General features: G+C 43.3%; 2 protein-coding genes across 2 annotated transcripts in view; one reads left to right on the forward strand and one right to left on the reverse strand.

Moving 5' to 3' along the window:
• ADGRA3 (adhesion G protein-coupled receptor A3) overlaps positions 1 to 19597 on the reverse strand; it is a 104042-nt gene extending 84445 nt beyond the window's left edge. The window contains exons 1-4 of the mRNA XM_019525823.1: positions 19473 to 19597; positions 13379 to 13521; positions 13031 to 13133; positions 9115 to 9186 (exon numbers count right to left, since the gene is read on the reverse strand). Coding sequence (XP_019381368.1) covers positions 9115 to 9186; positions 13031 to 13133; positions 13379 to 13521; positions 19473 to 19597 — 443 coding nt within the window. The remainder of the gene's footprint in view (positions 1 to 9114; positions 9187 to 13030; positions 13134 to 13378; positions 13522 to 19472) is intronic.
• A 1803-nt stretch (positions 19598 to 21400) lies between these two features.
• LOC109303625 (cytosolic beta-glucosidase-like) overlaps positions 21401 to 25147 on the forward strand; it is a 154714-nt gene continuing 150967 nt past the window's right edge. Inside the window, 1 exon segment of the mRNA XM_019525824.1 lies at positions 21401 to 21531. Within this exon segment, the coding sequence (XP_019381369.1) occupies positions 21401 to 21531 (131 nt within the window).

Consider the following 25147-nt stretch of genomic DNA (forward strand, 5'->3'; position numbering starts at 1 on the left):
CGTCTGGTGTGACGACCAAATTTCCCAACGCGTCCTGCAAGGGCCCCACATTACCCGGGACCTTCTTTTTACCCCCTATGTATTTAAAAAAGGACTTCTTATTGTCCTTAATCTGGGAAGTTAGTCCCAGTTCCATCTCTGCCTTGGCCTTCCTAACTACCCCCCTACATCCCCGAGCAACTGCAGAATAGCCCTCCCTGGTGATGACCCCTTTAGTCAGTCATTACTTAAAAAAGAATCCTGGTAACTCACTATTTTTATTTTTAAACAACTGCTAAAGTCATATTGCTGGTACCTGAAGCTTTGGCTCATTTACTCTTACAGTAATTGACTGTTTAGCCTAAATATCAGAAATAGTTCTACAATAAAGTATGAGTTAACTAACAATGTAATGTTACAAAGGCAACACCTAAACAATGTATTGTTACAAAAGCAACACCTATACATTTGCTGCTTTTCCCTTAAATATAGATACGGTAGCCTCAGTATGTGAGCTACTACACACACTACTGGTGAAAAATCTAACATTTTACAAAAACTGAGGTAATGTCATTATTTAAAGTATCCCCTAGGTAACTGACATTTTTTCTCTAAGGGATAACTACTACACACAAAACACTGAAAAAGTCTAATAAATCATTATGCAAATGCAATGTATATAAACATGCAGTACATAAAAATATCAATCATAAAAAGGAGCAAGATGAATCAAATTAATGAGGGAACTTTCAGTTTTTTTGAGAAACGCATGATTATGTTAAATTCAACGAAGAGTTAACAAGCTTTAGAAAACCCCATACCCAAATATGCCTGCCTTTTTGTTATAGTAAAATTTTAACTTTTAGTCTTCCATCATATACTTTCAGTTCTTACCCTATCCACAAACACTAAGGTAAAGTAAATCAGAGTACTTCTAGAGCTATGTCCTGAATGGACCAATATTCACAAACAACTCTGAGAAGCATCTGTTGGGGCTTATATTACACAAAGCCACTGAAAGACAAACTAAAGAAAGCACCGGAGATACTGCCACATTCAAGGAAGTGAGAAAGGGGTGCTCTGACTGCAAAAGTTGAGAAGCACTGCCCTATATTTTATGTGAAAAGTATCTTAAATTTTACAAAACATAATTTAGCTAAGGCAATGCTGAAACCATCACAGATGTTGGTGGCCTTATGCAAAAAATATAGGACAACTTTAGGTTAGAAATTAGGAAAAACTCTCTCACTAGGAGAGTAATAAAACACTGGAACAGGTTACCTAGAGAGGTTATGGAATCTCCATCCTTGGAGGTTTTCAAGACCAAGCCTTGGCTGGGATGATCTAGTTGGGGATGGACCTGCTTTGAGCAGCAGGTTGGACTAGATGACCTCCCACAGTTCCCTCCAACCTCCTTTATCCTTGTAAAATCAAAATACTTTCAGGCAGAAGGGCATGCACTTTCAGCAGATAGGACATCAGGTAGAACTGAAGGGCATCAGATAGAACTAAAGGTAAAAACAGACACTGCTAACTGAAATAAACCAACCTGTGGATGGATGTGTCCCACTGCAGATGATCTATTTTTGGGGGTGAAACACACATTGCCCAATGCAGGACAATGGGCAGTGTATTCCCTTAGCCTGGGTATTCCCCTGTCTCTTGCTGCCCCATGCCTCCACGTGAAGCATGGGTCAGTGGGATCCAGTTTAGACACTAAGAATTCCCAGACCGAGCGTCCTGTGCCTCCTTGTTGGGACACATGCCAACCAAGGCTTTACACGAAGCCCCAGGTCAGCAGGGATCCAGGGAATCTCTCATGCCCTGTGAATGGACGCTAGGACCCACTGATCTGTGCCTCCATGTAAAGCATGGGTTGGTGCAGGTTTTGGCAAGAGGCAGCACAGGACCCAAGGAATTCCCAGCACCCTGTGCCTCCATGCCTCGATCTGCACTGAACTATGCTTTAGGCAAAGGCAAGGGTCATCATGGATCCTGGCATGAGGGTGTGGGGCCCCAGGAACTTCCTGAGTCCCACACCACGATGTGCCTCTGTCTTAAGCACAGGTCAGCATACGTTCCTACATGAAGGTGCGGGGTACTGAGATATTAAATCTAAAGCCCAACAATGTTTTAATTTCTAATTTAACTATTTATTGCTGATCATTTAACAGATTAAAATGTAGGGAATGGGAGTTGCATGGAAGAGTGCAACAAGGGGGTACAAACATGAGAGAAAATAAGAAACAGGGATAGGATAAATAGAGAAGGAAGTGCATAATAGGTGTGGGTCTACAAATAAGTAGATTATTGTAATACATTTTACTGAATGGACTATTAAATTAAAAGGTAAGAGCAAAGAAACTCAGTAACTATTTTTGTACAATAGCTATTTTTATGGCTTAGAGATCTTCTTGTTCCCTATGTTAATAATTAGCTAAATATTTTCCTAAACTACTTGCAGAGTTAAATATTTAGAGCAGTTTTGGAGCTCACTCAGTCTCATTAGCTGACAGAAGCAAGCTTTTGTTTTTAAAAGGAAAAAAAAATATTTTTATACACTGTTGGAGCCTGCTGGCCCATACCCAGACCAATCCCGGAACAATAATAGGGTTTCCTTTAATGTTTTACAACTTCCTGAACAGCTTATTACCATTGTACTTTTCTCTTCAGCTTCCCCAAACATTGAAAGACAGAGTAAACTTAGAAGCAAGTGAAATGTGCTCCGCAAATAAACATAATTTCTAAATAAACCATATTATTTTAAACATTTATTTGGTCTTCACTTCTAAGTGATTATTGGAAGTATGGGTGGGTGATTGTAACTAGTGATTATGCATTAAAGAATATATATGCTGGAGCAATAAAATTAATAAAGTAAAGATATGACATAACAGGAAATGTTATAATCTTCACTTTAATGTGGTTTAGATTACAGCAGCAGAACAATGGGTGCATCTACATGTGAAATTAACATGATGCAACGAATTCTGCGGCACTTCAAGCCAGAGACAACTGCTCCCAGACCCAGTGTCTACATGTGCACCCTCAGGACCACAGCAATTTGAACCGGGGCACAGCAGCCCTGGGAGCACAGGGAAGGGTGGGGAAAAGGAGGGGAGGGGCTGGAAATCAAAATCAGTCCCAGGCTCCGGGTGGCAGTGGCAGAGGGGCTGGCCTCCCACTGGCTGGGCTGCCCAGGCATGTGTAGACTGTGACATTTTATCGCAGAGCTAATCAGTCTACTCCATAGTAAAGCACACATTTAGGAGGTACCTAGTCTGTTTCAAATTATGTAGTCACAATTCAATTTTAATTAAAATAGTAAAAAAATAATTACCGTACTATTCTTTTTTGCGTTTGTTTCTACTCAAATGCCAGTCTAGCAATTAGAACGTCCCAAGATCTGAGTAAATGATAGATCAGCCCCCAAGTCAGGTAATTTAATTTTGAATAGGGAAGGGAGCTTGTATCAATGGCAAGGAAGAAACAAAAATCCTTCTAGGTCTGAGTATTGCCATTAAAATGAATCTAGCACTCGCAACCAGGATCTAGGGTTATCACTTTTTGATACTGGTGTTTGGTGAGACATGTAGATGGACATCCTGATGTCTGTTAGCTGCTGAGTAAAGGCTGACTGATAGAAATTCCACGCTGTAGTCTACTTCCATTCTGGTGTGTGGATCTCCCATAGATGGCAGATGTATTTTCACTCAAGAGACAAGTTTTTCCTGTGCAAACGCAAGAACTTGTAAGCACACTTAAGTTTTGACCTGAGATAGAGTATTTTTAAACACAGCCTTTCCTAAGCAATATATAGTAAGAATGTATTTGAATGAACTTGCCTCAACTAAAATAAGTTGACCGATTTTCACCCCTCAAATTTAACTTGGAATTTTTATATGGTTTTAACCAAGGGAAAGAGTTTGTGGTCAAATTACAAGCTTCTAAAGTATGTTTTATGGTAGAAATACTTATTCATCTTTTACTGCAGTAAGAATGAAACAGCAAGCACAACAAAACATTATGAAACTGCATATGTACAACAGATCAAGATGCTGGAAGCCCCATGATAAGGAGACCATCTAAAACATAATGGTGAAATATTACCTTTATAATTCAAGTAAATGAAGGCAAGATTCCCTAATCTGAAACGGTGTGAAAAGGTTTACAAATAAATAAAACAAAACACAAAAATATGAGAGTATTTTTTAAATGTCCAATTATTTTAACTGCCTATATTTCTTCCTCTCTGCAGAACAATATGGATACGGAAGACAGAATGGGAAATATCCTCACAAACTTAATTAATTCTTAAGCAATGTAAACATACACAGTGCTGTACAATAAAATGCATCTGCACCAACTAAAGAATCACCTTGCCCCAAAATTGTTTACAATAACTGTAAGAATGATATATTACAATCACAGAATGATGTGTGGTCACAGCTAGAAAATTCCAGTGAAACACACATTCTGTGTCTGGCTCTGAGAAGCATGAATGGCAAATAACCTTTGTAAGGTTAAGGTTGCCTACTGATGCCTCCCTGCTCTTCCAAAGTGTGGATTGTGTCTAAACTCTAAAACAGGAAATTTAGACTTAAGAGATCACTTTCAACAATAAACCTCATCTCTGCCCTGTTTGATCCCTGCCTCAAGCATACTCCCAGGTCAACTATAATGCACCTCCGAATACTCTGTTAAATATGAAGAAACATGCTCGCTCTTGCCCTCCACCCCAAATCTCCCAGAAGAAACTGAATGCCTGTATGAGGCCCCTACTGCCCCCCGACCACTGCTTTTCTTTGCCACAGCACTGCCTGACTCCCAGCTGCAGCATGGGCCCCACCACCCAGACTCATAATGGGCAATGCCCCCTCCCACTCCTCAGGCTCCATGGGCCAGCTCCAGCCTGCCAAATGTATGGTGGTAATCCACAACCAGAGAGCTGCCTATGGGTCAACTACAACTAATGCCACTCTTACAGCGGCAAAGGCAACTATAAAGTATTTAAAATTTATTCAACATATTATTCCTTTTCATGACACAATTGTAATTTCTATATCAAGTTAACTGCACAGATTGAAGGAAGGTAGAAGAAAACTTGTCCATCTTGCAATAAAATAAAACAAATGGCATGTCTGCACGTGCATTTAGGCATGCCTAAATTTAATGTACATTAGTTTAATGTACACGCAGATGATTTAGGCTCACATCTACATGTGCATGCATTAAAGCACATTAACATGGTGTGTGCAGACTGAGGTGGGACTTAACGCACACAGTGTTAACACACCTTAACGTATCTACATGTGTGCTAATGCACTTCAGCTATTCATGCCTAAATTTTGCAGGTATCAAATTTAGGTGTGAATAGCCTAAAATCACCATTTTTAAACAGCATTAAGGGTGTGCACGTATAGACGCATGTCCTTAATGTGCCTTAAATTGGGCTAAAGCCCCTTAAATCAGCATACGTAGACATGCCCAAAAGAGTCTTTGAACAGAAATAATTCATGCTTACACTAAATTATAATTTGTTAGGAAGTTTCATTAGAAATAAATGACTAACTTTATAAAGTGTAACTATTCATGTGTATAATCTATATCAGAATCTATAGTAGTAACAGAAGAATTATTCTGCTATTTTTCTGTAGGCAAAAAATGAGTGAAAATTAAGAGGTGGCATTTTCCAAGGGGTGCCTTAAGTCTAATGAGTTTGAGAACCACTGATGTATAGCAACACAACACAGTACGGTTTATTTTCTATTATTACTTTGTCATACCTTCCTAATTACTTATTTTAAAATCTGAAAATATAAGCAATACTTACTGAAATTATTCATTCTTTTCCTTTCAAAAAAGGCGCTATAAAAATAATTTAAACTCAAAGTCTTTTTGAGGAGAGAAGAATTAAATCCAAGTAAAATTCATCCCAAGAGTGCAATTTTTATGGAAAACCATAACCTCTATAAATCAGTTTGTTCACTTGTCTGTTTTCATGGGAAGGAAGACTACTCTAATTTTTGTTTTTATTCTAATGAACTTAAGACTAGAATTTGGGAGCAAGCTTCAAACAAATCACCATGCCTAACCTAGACATAAGACTCCTTCCTGTTTGAAAATTGGTAACGGCTTTTGGCAATGTTTAGTCAATAACCACCTGTCAGACCAGAGATAGGCAACCCAGCCCGGCATTTGCACCAATTACTGGCAAGTGAAGACATTTGCTTCGGCACACCAGGAGGTGTGCAGATGAAATTGGTTAATTTTTGGGGGGTTTTTTAAGTTGATGCTCCGGGGCCTCCATAGCAGCTACAGCCCCCACCACCATGGCAAGTGGTTCTCTTCTCTCGCCTCTTTCTTTCTCCCTTTCTTTTTTCTCTCTCTTCTGCTATTTCTTTCTCTTCCCATCTTTCTCTCTTTTTTCTGTCTCTCATCACAGCGTACTTAGCAAAAAAAGATTACACAACAAGGGTAGTATATGAAGTTGTATTTACTGTCACCAGGTTTAATATTTTACTGTAAAAAAGCAACATTTATAATTATTAATTATATTAATATATAGTGCATCCTGCCATGTGCCCCCAACCCAGTTTTGGTTTTTTTTGCATGCTGGCAGCACCTTACATTGTGGTTTGTCACTCCGGGCAAAAACGTTGCCTACCCCTATCTCTTGGGCCCAAAGCATCTAAGAAAGCTTCCCAAGCTCTGCAATGAAGACTGGAATGTGGTGAATAACACTGCTTCTCAGGGATAATGGCATTTTTTACAATACAGATAAAGCTAGAGAAGTAGATCTTACTTGGGAGGCAACCAAAAACTGTGGTACAAACTCCCACAGAAACAAATGACCTCACAAACTTGTATTCCAAAAGTAAAATGAACTTCTCACTCACCTTTGCTAAAACACGCATCTCAAAGAAAAAGAACAGCACCAGTACCAACAAACTCCTTCCAGAACAAAACATTCTATTGCCTATATAGTTCTTCCCTGGGGAGGGAATTATATGGGAAATAGATATGACAGATATTAGTCACATCACTTTGTAGAAAGTGATAAGCTACCATGACTGACTGTTTGTTTACCCACCACCAATTTACAATTGCAATTACAATGAATATAATGCAACACAGTCAGGGTCAGGGTTTGCACCATCAACCTCTGACCAAGCACAAAGACAGACAAACTTGCCTTCAAGTTCAAAGGGTACACTAAGGAAAGATCCAAAGTAAGTATAACAAATAAAGGCAACAAATGAGAAGAATAAGGTTAACAGTCATACGATTACTGGGCTAGCAAAATGTATAGCTTCAATATTACAAATAAAAAAATATAAACATAGCTGTTGTCTGCTAAGCTTTTTCTTGCTTATATATTTTTTATAACACTGTCATTTTCTATTTTGTGTGTAACTGTCCACTTAGTAAGTTAAATCAAATATCCAGACTGTTGGGTTAGACTTCTCTTTCAGGCTAAAGGCATCAGAAGCAATGTTCTGGCAGCTGTGACATTTAGGTTAAAATTCTGGTCCCCCTTAAGTACGAAGAGTTTTGCTATTGCTTTCAGTAAAACTAGGACTTCATCCTTGCTTCTTTTTAGTCAAGATGCTTGTTTTTCCTTATTAATCAGGCAGTTTTCACTTTTGAAGTTAACTTTCATTTCTCCAGATGTTTGCTTCTCTATTTGGATTTTCTAGTCTACAGTCAGCTCACCTATAAGTCACCAAAAGTTGTTTGTAGATAACTGAATAGAATTCTTCTCTGATACTTTTCTAAAATTTAGTTTAAGTTAGAGAAATTTTGCAAGAGCTCAAAATATTCCACTGGTATTTGAAATCCTACTATACACAGGCCAGGAGCTATAAATACTATAATTTGGAACCCTTCTGAGCAGTTATATGACAAAATGGTTATCATGCTGTCAGCAACCAGCAAGTCTTTTACATTACAGCTCCTAACATTGCTAACACCGTAGGAGCCAAATCAGTGCTAGCACTTGCTGGAAATTTTTTACAAGACTCCTCTATTAATTCAAGGCATAAGGAACTCTTTTCTGATAAACGACCCTTTCCACAATTTCTGTTGTCTAGGCACGCTCAGCAATTTCTCTAAACTTGTTGAGGACAGTCAGCTCCTCTACTTGGTCTGAAGAGTACCACACATTCAATCTTCCTTCTGCTCCCTTTGCAATATTTTTGTAATCTGCATAAAGGCTGCACAAGGCATTTCTAAATTTACCTAAAGCCAACAATCCTACAGAATTCTTCCTAGGTAAAAAGAAAATGGTACCAGCTACTTTTCGAGTCAATTAGCCTGGAAAAATCACTGTTTTTCTAACATTTCACCTCTACCCTACCAGCCCTGGCCTGCTGCCTCACTAATTGATCATCATTATGCATGCACTGGCACTGCCCGCGAGGGCAGTGCACTCAAAAGAGAGCTAAGGTGCTTCCTCTTATCTAGACAAGTAGTTCCTACCTTACCCCTTTACTGCTGAAGGCCACTCTTATTTTATTGCCATAAAAAGAACATGTACAGTGGATTGCAAACACGGGAGCTTTGTAAAACAGCTACCACGCACAAGATGATACTGAATCTTAACGGAAAAGGGGAATTTCAGGCTGCAAAAGGAAGCTCCCAAGCAGACCGTCTTTCTCATCTGCCTCCCCGGTAAAAAGAAATTAATTTCTCCTCCCCTTTATGCTACAAAGAACCATACCTTTTCCCAAGCACATTCTTCTTTGCCAGCTTTTGCCTTTTTGTCCTTTCTGACTATGAATGCCAGTGGAAAGAACAATAAGGCAAACTCAGTGTGACATCACTGTAGTCTAAACAGCTTCCCAGAGACTATGCCCCAACATTACCTCAGAATGACACTATAACTAGGCAGTCATGAATTTTCTTGTCATTTTCTATGAAGCACTGGGCTGGCTGACATCCACACAATTTTTTTTAACATGGTCTCATAAAACTGCTTTTGTAAAACTCCTCCTCTAGCAACGGACAATGTTAATTTAAGTTTCATTGGGAACAATTACATACATAAATTATTCAACTATAACTATTTATACGCATTAATGTGATATTTTAAAACATCAAGTCAATGAAAATGATTTTAAAAGTAGGGCTTACAATCTTTCAAGAAGGCTTAATCCAGTAAAGGAATCATTCTTCAACTCTGTTATTTTATTGTTGCTCAGAATCCTGAAAAAAAAAAAAGTAAGATGTTAGAATTTCTAATTAGGAAAACAGTAAGGTTTAACACGTTTTTATTTTCTCTCCCCCCTCCCCTCCTAAATAATATGAGATTTAAAAAAAATGATACTTGTGTCAAAATATAGTAAAATTCCTAAAGGCATAGTACCTTTATAGTTCTAGCAGTGGTCTGAAGACCCAACAAAAGCACATGTTGTTTCCCCACATTAGGTGCCCAAAAGAGCTTACAAACCAAGCACAGTAACATATGAAGGGTCTGGGAAAAGCACACTATCAACAAACATGCACTTTTCTTCTCAGTGGCACAAGAAATGGCCGTGTTATTCAAGAAATGGCCATGTTATCCCCCATGACTCCCTGACCCAACACAAAAGCTCAAGCATCTGTGGAAGTTAATGCTGCTCCCACTGGTCCCAAAGTTGTATTCAGCTCAGAGATCAACTAAGTTTGACAACCCTAGTACAAACTATTCTTTCTATAATCAATAACATCAAGTAAATACTTCCCTTAAAGGCATGGGAGAACCCAAACCACAATCCTCCTGCCACCATCCGTGTCTGTCCTACCACCTTCAAAGAATGTCACGCTTACACTCCGTCTTCAAAGCCTTTTTATCTTCCATGTAACATTCTGCTGCACCAATGTAACATCCCAAGAACATTTATCTTTCATGTAACATTCAGGTGCACCAATAAAGATCTTTTGGGCCGATATCAATGGCCAATAATTAATGAGCCATATTGACTGATACCTATGTGACTGCCGATATGCAAGCCCGGCAGCTGGTAAGTCTGTTTGGGGAGGGGGGGAGAAAGGGGGGGAGAAAGGGAAGGGACAGAGGGGGCAGATCGAGGCCCCCGCAGTAAGGAAGGGAGTGGGGCTGGGGCACAGATAGGTGCTGCCCAGCAAGGGCTGCACAGGGTACAGGACAGAGCTGCAAGCGGCTTGTCCAGAGAGCAGGGTGGCTCTCACCATTGTGCACATCCCCGGGGAACGTATGGGGGGCACATGCCCCCCAGATCTGCACAGGGCAAGGGTGGGCTGCCACTGCAGGCTGAGGCCAGGGCTACTGGGGGACTATGGCAAATTTTGGGGTGGCTGTAGCCCACCCCTTAGCCCCCCTTCCCAGCACCACTGCTGCCCACTCCCAAACACAGCCCTGGCCCAGCCCCTCCGCTGGGAAGAGCCCAGGGGTCTCCCAGGCTACACCAGGCAGCCTGCACTCACCCCGAGTGCAGATCCGAGGGGCATGTGCCCCTTGTGCCACCCCCAGCAGTGCATGTAGCAGCAAGAGCCACCTCCCACCCCTAACAAGCCGCAGCTCTGTCCCATGCCTGGCCCCAGCTGGGCAGCACCTGCCCCTGCCTCAGCCCCACTCCCGCCCTCACCATAGGGGCCTCAATCTGCATCCCCTCCATGCCCCTTTCCTCCTCCCACCCCTTCCCCCCAACAGACTTACAGCTGGACTCTGCTCTCCACACTACTGGGCTGCATTCCTGGCCTCGTGCATGCTGCAGCTGTGCACATGCAAGCAGCATTTAATCGGTGACATTATCGGCCACATCAGACAAAAAAGCCGATTCCCAATAATGTCAATTTTCCTTTCATCAGTGTTGATACAATACGGACCGATGTACTGGCACACCTCTACTTATGCCCCATTCCCAACTCCTATTCTCTTCACCAGTACCAGTTGTCCCCTCTTCCTTGACAACCTCATAACTCTCATGCTTTTCAAAAAGCTACATTTTCATTTCTAAGCCTACTTCACCCCACATTCTCACCCTCTGCTACCTTCCATGCAACATTTATGTTATTCAAGATTTAAAAATTTTTTTAAAGTTACCACACGCACAAAACTACTAGCTAACAATGAACTTGAATAACTGCTAGGTCAATGCACATTATGCACTCAGAAAAATAAAATACAGAAATAACCTGAGTAATGACGGGACTGAGTCATCATGGCAGGAAGTGACCAGTGGCATCCCTCAGGTCTCAGTACTTGGACCAGTGCTATTCAGCACATTCATCAACAATTTGGATTCAGGTATTAAATGCAAACTGGCAAAGTTTATCAACAACACCAAGCTATGGGGGAATGTGATCACGCTCCAGGACAGAATAGCATTACAGACCAACCTGGACAGGCTTGCAAGATACGCAGACCTCAAACTAATGTTGTTTAATACAGAGAAATGCAAAGTGCTCCATCTGGAGAGAAATAATCCACAACACACTTACAGGTTCAGCAGTGCTATGCTAGCCAGCACCACAAGTGAACAAGACCTGCGTGCCATGACAAACAACAAAATGAACATGAGCCACCAATACAATGCTGCAGTTGGCAGAGCTAATCAAACGCAAGCATGCATCTATCGAGGCATCTCGACCAAGGCTAAAGCTGTCATCTTCCCATTCTACTCAGCCTTGGTGAAACTGCAGCTGGAGTACTGCATCCAGTCCTGGGCGCTGCACTTCAAGAAGGATTTGGAGAAGCCTGAGAGAGTCCAAAGGAGGGCCATGCACATGGTTAGAGGCCTAGAGACCAGGTCGTATGAGGGGAAGTTGAAAGACTTGGGACTGTTCAGCCTGGAGAAGAGAAGACTCAGAGGGGACTTGGTGGCAGCCTGTAAGTATATACGGAGAATACATCAGGGCCTGGGAGAACAACTATTCACCAAGGCCCGCCAGAGGATGACTAGAAACAACAGGCACAACCTAACTGAAGATCACTTCAGATTAGACATAAGAAAATACTTCTTTACAAGTCAAGTACCAAGGTTTTGGAACAGGTTCCCCCCCCAGAGGTGGTAAAGTCACCCACCCTGGCAATCTTCAAAAAGTATCTTGATGCTTATCTTGCTGGGGTCATCTAACCCCAGCAGTCTTGCCCCCAGGTGCAGGGGAGCTGGACCCAATGATATATAAGGTTCCTTCCAGCCCCTAAAAAAACTATGAAACCTCCTATGGTTAACTACAATTTTAACCTCAAGCATAGCATGGGCCTCACTGAAATTTTTTGTCTGTACAATCTTTCCTAAATTTATTTTTTAGTCTTCCCTTTTAAGTTAGCTACTTATTAGCCCATAAGATTTAAACATTATCTTGAGACAGTGATCTAGGTTTAGGCAATTTACTTATGTAAATAAAGAGGGACTTACAAATATAAACCTATTGTAGATTTATCACTTACAAACGAAGCGATAGTTTCCTGTTTCCTAAAGACGGTAAATGTATCATAGATGCCAAGTAAAGAAAGGAGGATTAAGGACTTGTGTGTGTTGTTTGACTAAATGAAAAATTGTAAAATATACCTGTCTTTCTGTGAAATGTGTATGGCTATAAAATAGAGTAGTGTTTGCTCACCAGAAGCATGATTAATATTAAAGCAATGCTAGCCACAGTGGTTCCTAATGAGACAGATCTGTTTTTTATGAAGAGATATAATAGTCAGGTCTTGACTGGAATATCATTCCAGAATAGAGTCAGAATTAAGTCTAAATGTTACTTAACACCCAGTTTGGGAATATTCATTAAAGATTGGTATCATAATTATACGGTTAACCATAGCTGGTTATTACTAATGTACATGCTCCTTGGATTAGCATTTGGTAACCTTAAATTACAAACTTACCTTTAAACTAAAAAGTTTGTCATAGGGTTACATAAAAACAGAGGAAACTAGGTAAAATATAATGGTCCTACTACTGTAGCAGAATGCTGTTAATACACCTGCATAGAGGACCTCTACTAAATTACTTGCTAGACACTCACTCACATTTCTACTCAATATCAACCACAAGCTGTAAGACAGAGGCATCAAACTTGCCTTGTGCCAGGGCTGGATCTCAACCACAGGACTCCAACACGGTACACAGTGGTGGCAGTTCCAGCTCTGACTCGGGGTATGCAGCAGTAGCACCAGCTCTGACCTGGGAGCTCCAGATGTCACCATATGCCTTGTGCCAATGCCTAAGCTATTGCTGCCACATGACCTATGCCACGACAGCAGCTCTAGCTCCAGCACAGGACATGGGTCATGGAATGGCAGCTCCAACATCAGGTAGGAACAGGACTGGCAGCAAAGGACCTAGGGCAGCAGTGTGGCAACAGGCAAAGCAACCAGAGGTCAACCAGGGCTCTACCAGCCCTCACATGCCCTCCTACTGCCAATCACCATGTCCACCAGAGTCCAAAGGCCCAGGATTCTGCAGCAAGCCATGTCTCCCCATCACAAAGTTTCCAGTGGCCTCCATGTGTTTGACACGCCAGCTGCAGAAAAAGATGACTTTGGTCAGTGAACTCTCTGGGCTTAGCTTCCTGAAGGAAATGTAGAATTACATTTTTATACTTGTTCGCTGTTTGAAATCGGATATGTATATTGTTCCACAAGGACAAAAAACATTTAAAATAACCAATGTTAAGCAATGCCTGCAATGGAAGAATCTTCACAAGCTTTTGCTTGTGAAACCAGCAAACTTTAGTCAAATTTATACTCAATCAATTGCTGCCAGCAGTATAGCATTTAAAACTCTGCTGCAGTATAAATTTTGGCTTATAATTTATATCTATTTTTTCCATGACTATAACACTACAGAAAAAATGATTCTCTCCAGAACCTGATCTATCCTGTGTGGCTCATGTGATTTTTTTTGGATTACTTATTTGCAGTAAATAGTAATATATTATTACTTATTGTAGTTCAAACAGATATGCTCCCATATTTTTAAGTGGAAGATGGAGTGGATGAAAGGTTTAGGCTCCACCTGCAAGGACATCTAGAACGGTACAAAGCAGTAGCTGCCAAATTATATTAATGCACCGTTTAAGTGGGTATGGTACTATAAGTCATTTTTGTTGTGCTATTCACATTTTGACAGAATACACGTATGTCCAAATTCCTGCTCAACATAATATTTCAGCAGGTGTCAGGTTGATATTATGACACAAACTCAAACTATCCAGAGAGACAAATACACTCAAAAGGAGTGTATTATTGCATACATTTGCAAAGCTCTCAGTTTCTTAGACTGGTTTTAAAATGTTAAAGTCCAAGTGAACTAAAAAGGGCATTTTACCATATTTATATGAACAATTTTATCACTGAATATTATAAGTTCTAAAATATATGGTTGAGCAAAATACAGCCCATGGGCCGGGTCTGGCCTGCCAAGGGATTTTATCTGGCCCACAGCCCCTCTAGCCCAAGTAACTGCCCATCCATGCTATAATACAAACATGCACACCTATTATTTACAGTTACTGTTTCAATATGTGATTTCAGAAATATTTTAACGAGTTATCATTTGCAGCATGCCCTTGAAAATGGAAACATATTTCCGGTTTCCATGGCAATCGTTTTATTAGCTAAACAAGTGAGGAAGTCATTTAACTTCCTCTGTTGTTCTGCAACAAAATTTGTTTTCCTCTCCAAATAAATTAGTTTTCAAAACATCACTAGAAAATATTCAGCATGCTATTTGTGATTTTTCAAGGCCAGTTATGCTTGCTTATTTTCATTTACAAGAGCATTTCCAAAACTACATTTAACTTTGATAATATTTGTCTTTTAAAAATAGGTTATTTCTATAAGCTTTAATGAAGCCAAGTGTTAAAAATAATTTGGTAAATACTGACGCCAAGTCAAATCAGAAGCCTCATCACTGCATCTCCAGAGGCTGAAAACTCCTCAACAACAGCAAATAGGAAGTTCTCCTAGATGGCTGCTGTCTTAAAAAAAATAATTTATGCCTCCTGTGGTTGCAAAGAGAACTTTTAAAGATGAAGAGAATGTAAAATTAAACAGAGGGTTCTCTTCCAATTTCTAGAGAGCTCCAGTGCCTTTGTTACTTCTCAGAACCTTCCCAAACTGAACCACATTAAAATCAGTCTTGTCTATTTTTACTCCTATTGAGAGCCTGGGCCAGTAGTGAATTAAAAAAAAAGCAAATCAATTTAATTCTGAATGACACCAGAAGCAAATTCTAGAACTATTTACTGGGAAGCAGATCCAAATAATTAAGCACGTGAGGGCAAAATCATTAAAAAAAAATCTGATGCAGCATCTAGAAAACTGATTCTCAATCTTTCCAGACTCAAGACACATCTCAGAAATTCAAGGCACACTTGGAATATGTCAACTCTTTTTTTTTTTTTTACTACAGAAAAATAATAGAGCAATTTGTTTCTTGCAAAGAACTGAGAAAGACCAAAATGGGCTGGAATCTTTTTAACATTATGAATTCCTATTTGAAATCTCTGGTTTTATCTTGTGAACCATTTCTGCAATCATAACAGCGTTAATATTATGCAGCACCCTAGAAAGCATGGTACCCCAGGGGGCCAGATGCAATTTTGCACGCATTTCAGTTGCCAAGATGATTAAAGGTAAAATACCAGAAAATCCCATCCCTTGTAATCTGGCAGAAAAAAGCACAGTGAAGAAGTGTTATTTCACTTGCCCAGCAGACAGGGAACTAGAAAGTGTAGAAATGAAGGGTTGACCAAATATGAATCCTGGAACCGTGGTGGCTCACTTTGAGACATAACAATCACTACACGTATTTATGACTCCAAAAATATGAAAGACTAAATACATCACTTAAACATATTTTTTATCCAAAGTCTCTGAGATACCTGGCTATGTCTATATGGCACAACACACAAGATAGTTCAGGTATCAGTGCAGCTGCATTAGTGCAGCACTCCGCCTGGGTTAATATGTAGGGCAGAGTGCCATGCTAACATGGCTATACTGCCTTCTGCACCAAAGCTAGCACAGATACCTCTGTATGGCACTGCATGCAGACATACACTTTTGAGTCTACCAGAACAAGGAGCAATAATCTCAAGCTGCAGTGGGGGAAGTTTATGTTAGATATTAGGAAAAACTCTTTCACTAGGAAGGTAGTAAAACACTAGAACAGGTTACCCAGAGTACTTGTGGACTCTCCATCTTTGGAGGTTTTTAAGACCCAGCTAGACAAAACCTTGGTTGCGATGATCTAGTTGGGAATGATCCTGATTTGAACAGGAGGTTGGACTAGCTGACCCCCTGGGGCCCTCCCAACCCTAATTTTCTATGATTCTATGAGTCTTGGTGGATCTCTGGAGGAAACAAACAGAGAAAAACTTAATGGTCTGTACAAAGAAACATTTTTGAAAGCAACCAAGGCACGGTATCACAGACACTGAAGTTATGTGGCCCTCTTTTTCTTTAGCTTTTATATGTAAATCATTTTCTGTGACGGAGCAAGTTGGAAAAAAGTAGTATAGACTCTTGAGCAGGTGTTATACGGCTCACAGGACTCTAGCAAAGTTAAAAATATATTACAGTGAACTATCCATTTAATTTTCAGTTTCCAATATTCCTAGCTAGGGAATCAGCTGGAGGGAGGCCAAATTGAGTAAGTTTGCATTTGAAAAGCAAAACTGAATTTGTTGCCACCTAGAAGGCAGAGTAGAGGTTCGCATCTATTTAATGCTCCGTAACAGTTTTACCAAATTATGGGGAAAAATTAGCAAGAAAGTTTGGTGTTGTCAAAAGCCAAGTAAAAGCATTACATTACATTACATTTCTACCAAAAGAACTGCCACTCTCCTGGTACAAACCACAAACAAAAAAAGAGTTCACATTGTTTCTCTCAGACCAAAACCAGCAGTTCTGGGGAAAAAAAAACCCCAACGCCAACCAGGTAGAAGTGGCTCCTGTAGGACTTTCTACTGGGAAAATGAAAGCCTGTATATTTATTAGATTTACAAAAGGTTTCAATCTAGATTCTGACAGAATTTGAGGGCATCTATAAACATGGTAGGGACTCACCTTGACCATCCAAAAATATTCAGGTTAAATACACTCTGAATCTATAATGGCCTTAATTATATACTGCACATTCAGGAGTGAGGGAAGAGAAATCAAATTAACCATAACCTCAAACAATTAAAATAGTAAATGTAACTGAAAAATAGAACATACAACAGCATAAAAAAACTACCTGAACCTATCAGCCCATAAAAATAGTGCAGTTAAGGCAGCTTCTGTAGCCATGACCAGACAAAGGAGTGACAGAACCAGCATCACATCTGGCCACCTGTCCCTCCCTCACCCAAATAACCAGGTACCCAATTCACATCTAGCTGGGTCAATTGAGGGAGGCTTTTAACACAAATCTTAAGCGTTCAAACTCGCACCTCTGCAGCCTGACAATCTCTGCCACTGCAACCCAACACATTACAGCAACAGCAAAAAAAAAAGCAAAATGAAACGCAGATTTCTAAACAGAAGTGAACAAAAATCAGGAAACAACAAGTAAAGACATTAGGGTTTGCCTTGGCAGCATTTGTACTTGAATTATAAGTCTGAGGTTATCATTTTTTTTGCTTTTCTGAACAAACCTATGGTTCATCCAGAAAGAAGAACTACTCAACATGGAGTAGAAAAACCACATAGAACATAGCTTCAACTGTTTGTATTAAAAATAAATTAAATAAATATTACAAATTCCATAGGTTTTTTTGTTTGTTTGTTTTGCTTTTTGTTTTTATTTTTTACATTACGAGTAAAATAGCATGCTGGAATAACCAAATCTTTGTTCAGAGAGTCAATCACTCTCTGGAGTATGATGAACAAATTAGTCAGTCAAATTTAGTATTTTCTCTGTGGAGGCTGTTAGATGGTCACCCATAAATGGTTAGTACAATAAATTATAGATTTTATGGAACACCGTAAAAATCTAAGATATTTCATCACTCCTAAAAATGTTATAAATGTAATGTTTAAAAAAAAATACAGTTTACAACCTGGTATTAATATATGCAATCTACGCATTACCTGAAGTGTTTAGAGATGTCACATAAGACAACAGGGGCTCATCCACACATGCAAGCACGTGCGCTTGCAGCAGCTCAAATATAAGCAGCGCAAATTTGAGCCGGGGCTTTTTGCCTCAGCACACATGCTTGGACATGCACTTTGTTGAGAAGCAAGTTGTGCCACTTGAGGCAAAATATCCCTGCCTGGTTCCACCCGGATCTGCAGCCAGGGGGAGCCAGACCTTGGGGCCAGCACCTGTGCTGTTCCCAGCAATATAAACAGCTGCCTTGTCCTGGCCCCTGAAGTACAAAAAGCTGACCTGGCAAGTAGCCAACCATGGAGATGCTCTGGCAGCCAGAGTGTCTCCATGGAGGAACCAGCCTTCAGTTGCCTCCTGTCCTGCTTTTTTAAACTTTGTTATTTTTAGACCCCTGGATATCCAGGGGTCTAATTTTCTCCCCGCACGTGTCTCTTGCCCCATCTCAAAGGGATTTCAGATGGGGCAAGAGGCACATGCACACTCATCTGGACTTGCCCTAGGGCCATTAAATATACAGCCTGCAGAACAACTGCATCCAGCCTACTGATAATACAGTGAACTGCCAAAGTGCCCCTTGACTCTGTACTGCTGCAGACCCCTGACACTGCCGACCAGCCAGAGCTCTGCACTACTGGGCAGCGTTATGGATCCAGGGGCATGCAGCTCCATGAACAGGGCTCCATAAAACCATGTTCTCAGCTCTGTGCCACTGCCCAGTGGCATAGAGCTCTGGCCGGTTGGCCATCCCAGGGCCATGTGGTAGGCAGGGGCCCAGGGATGTGCAGCTGTACAGAGCCACGTTCATGTAGGATGGAGCCAGGGACATGCATCCACAAGAAGCCAGAAGCATGACATGGAGATCTGGCTGAATGCAGCTCCATGCCACCACATGTCCCTGGCTCCATGACTGCCTGGCCAGAGCTCCATGTCCCCAGCTCCTTGCAGACACAAGCTCCCAGCTCCATGCTGCACAAAGGTGGCTCCATGCAGCCTAACACCTCCAGATCCACAGTACTGTCCAAGTGTGGCTTCATGGATCCAGGGCAGGGGGAGCCACTGAGGTCTGGATTCAGTCCAGGGCCTGGAGTGAGTTTGACACCCTGTTATAAAGAGTTCAGCTACAAGTACACAGATTTTTATATTCACTTTTAGAATTCATGTCCATAAATGTACAGTGAAATGATGTGCTTTTATATACCATTTATACCAGGACAACGAATTGTGATAGATAATTCTGATAAAACTAATATTTTAAACCTAAGTGCTTCTAGAAAACTTATTTTCAAAAACACTTACAAACTCAACAAAAAATTTTTTTAATAGTAATGTTTAGAAAAATTAGTAAGATAGGCTCCAATTCTCTTCATCACTTTCTTTTCAAATCCTACAAAGCAATTCTTTAAAAGAAAAGTTTCTTACCTTAGATTAACTGGAGTTCTTAGAGTGGTATTATCTTTACACATCTTCCAGTAAGGTTCCACATGCAACTCATAAGCTGCAAATGGCAGACTTCTGTAGCCAGTAGCTGGCTGGAATTCATTCATCCTACCACCCCTGATGCCTTTTTGGCAGCCGAATCACCGAACCCAAATCAAAACAGAAAGCTCCAAAACATCTCTGAAACTAAACAAAAGCATCCAAAAGGTTTTGGGAATGTTTCAGAGTTTCTGAGGCAAGCTTGCAGGCAAACAGAAACTAAGATGAACTTGGGGGTGGGGAGGAAGGACTGCTCTGATATTGACATCTGTAGCTGGTTAGTGACTATGGGAGGGAACTCAGGGAAAGACCAATCACAGTGCTCTAGGGGAGGGACAGAGAAACAACATATAAGGATCTGTGTCAAGCTCTCTCTCTGCCTTTTCTGTCAGCTGTCTCTCTCGCAGCATGAGCAGTACAGCACACAGCATCTGAAAGGTCTAGGCTTGCTTGGTAGCAGTAGGTACTGGTAGTCTCTTGCTACCAAGTTGTAGCCAATCCTTTCCCACTTACCCTTGTGGGAAAAGAGTGGCTACAACTTGCTCACCCCTTTCAACTAATTCCCTCCCCCAAATCCTTTCATTTGTTCTTCTTTCTTTTTCCCACTGTGAGGGAGAGAAGGAGCTCCTTGGCTCCCAGACTGAGCAGAGGGCCAGTGACCCCAGGTCTGCAGCCCCAAGGAGCCAGGCAGAAATCCCCCTTACCCAGGTGTGTGGAGGAGGGAGGGGCCGATACTTCCTTCGCCGGCATAAAAGAGAGGCCAGGACCGACAAGCTGGAGCAACGCGGAACCGGAAGGAGGACGTGGAGGAGGCGGAGCACGCCACCGCCGCACACTGCGAAGGATGCTACGAGCAACACTAAGTGCTGGTAGGAACCTCTGGCAAAGGGCAAAGCCCCAGCGAGGGTTTTGAACACAGTCTGGTGGCCCTTGCGGGGCACAGAACTGTTTATTTACCACCTGGGAGTGGCCGGAGCTTGGCCGGAGCTGGGTACCGTAAAGACCCTAATAGAAGGGCAAAATTGGACTCTGGGAACCGTAGTCCCTGTAATAGGGGTGCAGCTCAACAGTGAGCTTGAACTGTGACAAAGGGGAACTGATCAAGCCCTCCAAGGGGGCTCTTCGAAGGCCAAGAAGGGGGTTCGACCTCTCGGAGGGCAAGTGGGTATTGGAAGACGGCTGCAGATGGCTGGAGCAGCCACTCCGATCAAGGGAACCCTCTCGGTCATAGTGTTTGTTTTGATTTTTATTTTCCTTTTGTGGATCATCTGAGTGGACGTGTGGATATGTGGCCGGACCAGACAGTCAGCCACCAACCCGGTAGAACGGGCGAGGGTGTAAGGGTGCCAGAGCCCTCAGAAACTCGGGACCTACGGGACGCCGGTGAGACTCATAATTGGACTGCACTCGTTGGACATCTGAACCAACTCCATTAACATCAAAGTCGTGGCAGGAGAAGCAGACGCGTGTGACACCCCAGTTAAAGGTGAGGATACACTAGGCGACGTGCAGGCAGTGCCTGCACGGTCCACGGGCCTTGGTGATTACCCGACACCCACCACTGCTCTTTCCCTGGCAGTGTGTCATCCATCACTGAGCAGGAAAGCACAACACAAATTACACACACACTTTCCAGCACGCCAAACATGAAGTGTGCTGGAAAGGCAGGTGCCAGGTCTTCTGGAAGGGGAGTGAGACAGGGCAGAGGGAGAGCTGTAAGTTTCACCCCCTTTCCCCCCACCCCAAAACTCAGACGCACCCTCTTTCATACCAGGCATGAAGCTTCTGCTGCTAGTGGCAGCAAAGAGGTGGGGGCAGTGTCTGCACCTACACCACCTCTACTAACACCAGAAACAGCCACCAGCACCAACATGACAGTTTCCTCCACCCCAATTTCAGCTCCCAGCGTGAGCCTCCCAATGCCAGAAGAAGAGCTGTATCTGGAAGAAGGGGAGCTTAGTGACATAGCCAAGGAAATTCTGGGGAAGGAAGAGGAATCCAGGTTTGTGCTGCACACCCCTGAAAGTTCCCCTACTGCCTTCCAGAGAAGGAGACCTGGCGCTTTGGAGGAGGTTGAGGTTGTGGAGGCAAGTGGCTCAGCTGAGTCAGCTCATCCTGCTGTTGTGCCTCTGCCTGCTGAGGTGGGGGATAAGGCAGGATCCCCACCCGCATCCCAGAAGCAAGGGGGCAGTGTGGTGTGGGGTCGGGTCATGTTGAGCTGGCAAATGAACCCAGATGAGCTATCTGCCAGCACTGCCGAAGCAAGACCAGCTGGGGAAAGAAGGCAAAACACTTCAGCACTATGGATGCTGATGCATCTCAAGATCCACCACCCCCCTTGCTCCTCCTCAGGATGGCAGCAGTAGGAGCATGCCCAAAAGGAAGTCCCCCTCTCGCTCCAAAGCCCCCATCCCCCAGAAGCAGAGGCAGGCCACCCTGGACCACCAGTGGTAGAAAAGCGGACACAAAGGGGGGCATATTCCAAAGGCAAGCAAGGTCACCCAGAGCACTGGGGAGATGCTTGCTCTGGATGGCCAGCCATTCTCCTTAGTTGAGCGGCCAGGGTTCAGACAGCTCAGCTGTGTGGCCCCATCATACCACATGCCTGCCTGCACCACCTTCAGCAGGACGGTGGTGTCATTCCTGTATAAGGCATGCAGGGAGAACTTGAGGGAGGAGCAACACAAGGCAGATCCACAGGTGGCCTTGCACATCACCTCAGACATCTGGAGTAGCCAGGCTGAAGATCATGCCTACCTCCCCCTCACAGGACACTGGTGCGAACAGTCAGGCCATTGGTGGGCTCTCCTTTAAGTGGAAGCGACAGCTGAATCCTACACAGCAACAGAGATGATGGGGGCCATAAACCGCATTGTGCAGGGGTGGCTTTTTGGGCAGGGCAAGCTCACCCACGGGTTCAGTCACCGACAACAGGGCCAATATGGTCAAGGCAGTCCGTGATGCCAACTTCATTGGCATCCGCTGTGTGGCACACAAGTTCCACCTTATAGTCAGGGACATCTTGGAGGGGGAAAGGGCTGCCAGTGATGGTGCCATCACTACCACCAAGCTCTTTTCAAAATGCAGGAAGGTGGTGGGCTACTTCCACGGCAGCATTAAGGGGAGCAAGATGATGCGGGACAAAAAAGCAGAGCTGAGCAACCCACAGTACAAAATCATTCAGGATGCGGAGACTTGGTGGAACTCCACACACCCGATGCTCATAAGGCTGGTTGAGCAACAAAAGACCATCCAACAGATGGCCTTGCTTGGGGAGACTGGGATCAGCAGCCCCCTTAACAAAGCTGAGTAGAATACCATCTCCCAGATCTTGGTGGTCCTCAAACCATTCCTCAAGGCCATCAAGATCCTCAACGCAGGTGATCCCCATAGTGAGGGAACTGGAGAACCAAATGGAGAAGTTCCAGGGGATCGATGTTCCTGGCTGGGGCAAACTGCTGTCACCCGCGGTACAGGCACTGGTGAAGCGGCTGAGGGAGGGCATCAAGGAACAGCTGGATTCATTGCAGTCCAGACGGTCCACATGCTGGTGGGCATGTGCAACCCAAGTGAAGGGGAGCATCTGCAGCAGCAAAACCCTTGATCACTGAATGGAGATGCTCGTGAACAGAGTCAGGGAGGTAGGAGGGCAGAGGCAGGGAAACACAGAAGAAGGGGATCCACTTTCCCGTGCCAGAACTCCATCCATCAGCCAGTCTCCTCCACTACAGGTGTTGCCAACGTGGGCCAAGGGCATGGCTTCCATTTGGGGTCCAGCGGTACGAGACCCCAGCATCGGGGAGGTAGTGCTGAGTCCTTGGTGGCTACCTATCTTGCAGAGGACATGGAGCCGCTTGACCTATTGGGCAAGCCACAGCCACATGTGGCAGGATTTGGCCACAGTTGCCTAGCAACACCTGTCCTGTCCACTGACCAGAATTCCAAGCAAGAGGGTATTCAGCGTTGCTGAGGATGTTGTGACACCCCACTGCACCTCCTTGGATCCTGACTTGGTAGAGCAGCTGGTGTTCCTGAAGGTGAACCTCCCACTGCTGGGGCTCCCCAAGCTCTACATGCAGACGGAGTGCTGCCCCCTCCTCACTCCGTTCACTCCTATTTTCTTTTTTTATTTGGTTTGGTTTCACAACCATTTAGTGCCCCGCTGTCAGAGCTGGAGGCGGCATTCACTGTATGACCAGCCAGCAGAGGAAGAACATCTCCTTGCTGAGCTCCCATGCCAGGATGAACTTGAAAGTATGGGCTGGGGCTATAGGGAAGGAGGGGGTCCCAGGCATGACCTAAAACTGCACCCTGTCAGGGTTGGGAGGCCTGGTGGGACTGCTGGTGGTGCAGCAGCCCCCAGGAAATGCCAGGACCACAAGTCTCACTGGTGAAAGACAGAGAGGAAGTGCCTGAGAACCTCCAGCCACCACAAGCATGAATAGTCCTGGCTAGGGAAAGCCCAGACCTGTAAGATCTTTGAGAGGCCTGAGGCTTGCCAATTGCAGTGGAGTTGTAAGGCTCCAGGTGGGCTTAGCTGCCTGCAATGCCATCTACAAGGCATGGGCTGCAGTGTATGGAAGGTATGGAGCTGCAGAACAGATCTCACCCCTAGACTTCAGGGGCTTAAATGGGCAGCCTCCCACCTGGGTAACATATGAATTGGTTTTCCATCAAGGCACGGTAGATGAAAGAGGGGCAGGTGGTTGGCCCAGAAACAGATGGGCGAGCCATGATATAACCAGCATGAGGAAGGCCCCCTGTTACAGGCTACCATCCCTGCTACACTCAACCCGCTCTGCCTTAACACACATGGCAGACAAGGTTCTTTGGGTCAATCTGATATCTTTTAGTAGACCAACTGAATAGTTGGAGAAATATATCTTAGCAAGCTTTCCAGTTTAAAAAGCCTTCATCAGGCTGAGGAAGCATCTGCAGTTGGTGTGTGTGCTCTTCCTGGATGGAAGGAATAGTAAAGAAGCCAGATGCTGGAATGCAGGCAAGCAAGCCAGTCAGTGAAAATGTAAATTGAGGCATCAAGGGGTGAGAGACAGGCTGGGGGGGGGGAGGGGGAGATGTAGCAAGTAAAAGTGGAGAGGTGCCTGAGGAGTCAAATGTCAGGCAGGTTATAGTGTGTCATAAATCCAATGTCTATATTGAGTCCATGAGTTTCTGTATCTATGAGGTAGATTAAGTGAAGTTCATAGACCCATCTGTGAAAAGTCCCTTTGAAGATCAGGACAGAGATTGGAGAGAAAGTGGTTTTCTTGTGAGAAATGTGCCCCCACAGGTAATTGGGTATTCTTGTCTGTATTGGTTTCTGGTGAGCATTCATTCTGGTGTGCAGTTGCTACTGGGTGTCTCCTACGTATTTTCCATCAGGGCACTTGGTGCGCTGGATGAGATGTATAACGTTTCTGGAGGTACAGTTGTAAGATCCAGGAATGGTGATGGTCCTGTTGCGGGATGTAGTAACTGTGGGGATACTGGAGATACATTCGCAGGTTTTTGCATTTCTTGTCATGGCATGGTCTGGGTCCATTCGGTGTGTTTTGGGCTGTAGGAAGCTAGCTTCTGTTGATGAGGTTAGTGAGGTTCAGTGCTTGTTTGAATTTACA

This window comes from Gavialis gangeticus, unplaced genomic scaffold, assembly GCF_001723915.1.
Source record: "Gavialis gangeticus isolate Ggan-Ray unplaced genomic scaffold, GavGan_comp1, whole genome shotgun sequence".
Taxonomy (NCBI): Eukaryota; Metazoa; Chordata; order Crocodylia; family Gavialidae; genus Gavialis; species Gavialis gangeticus.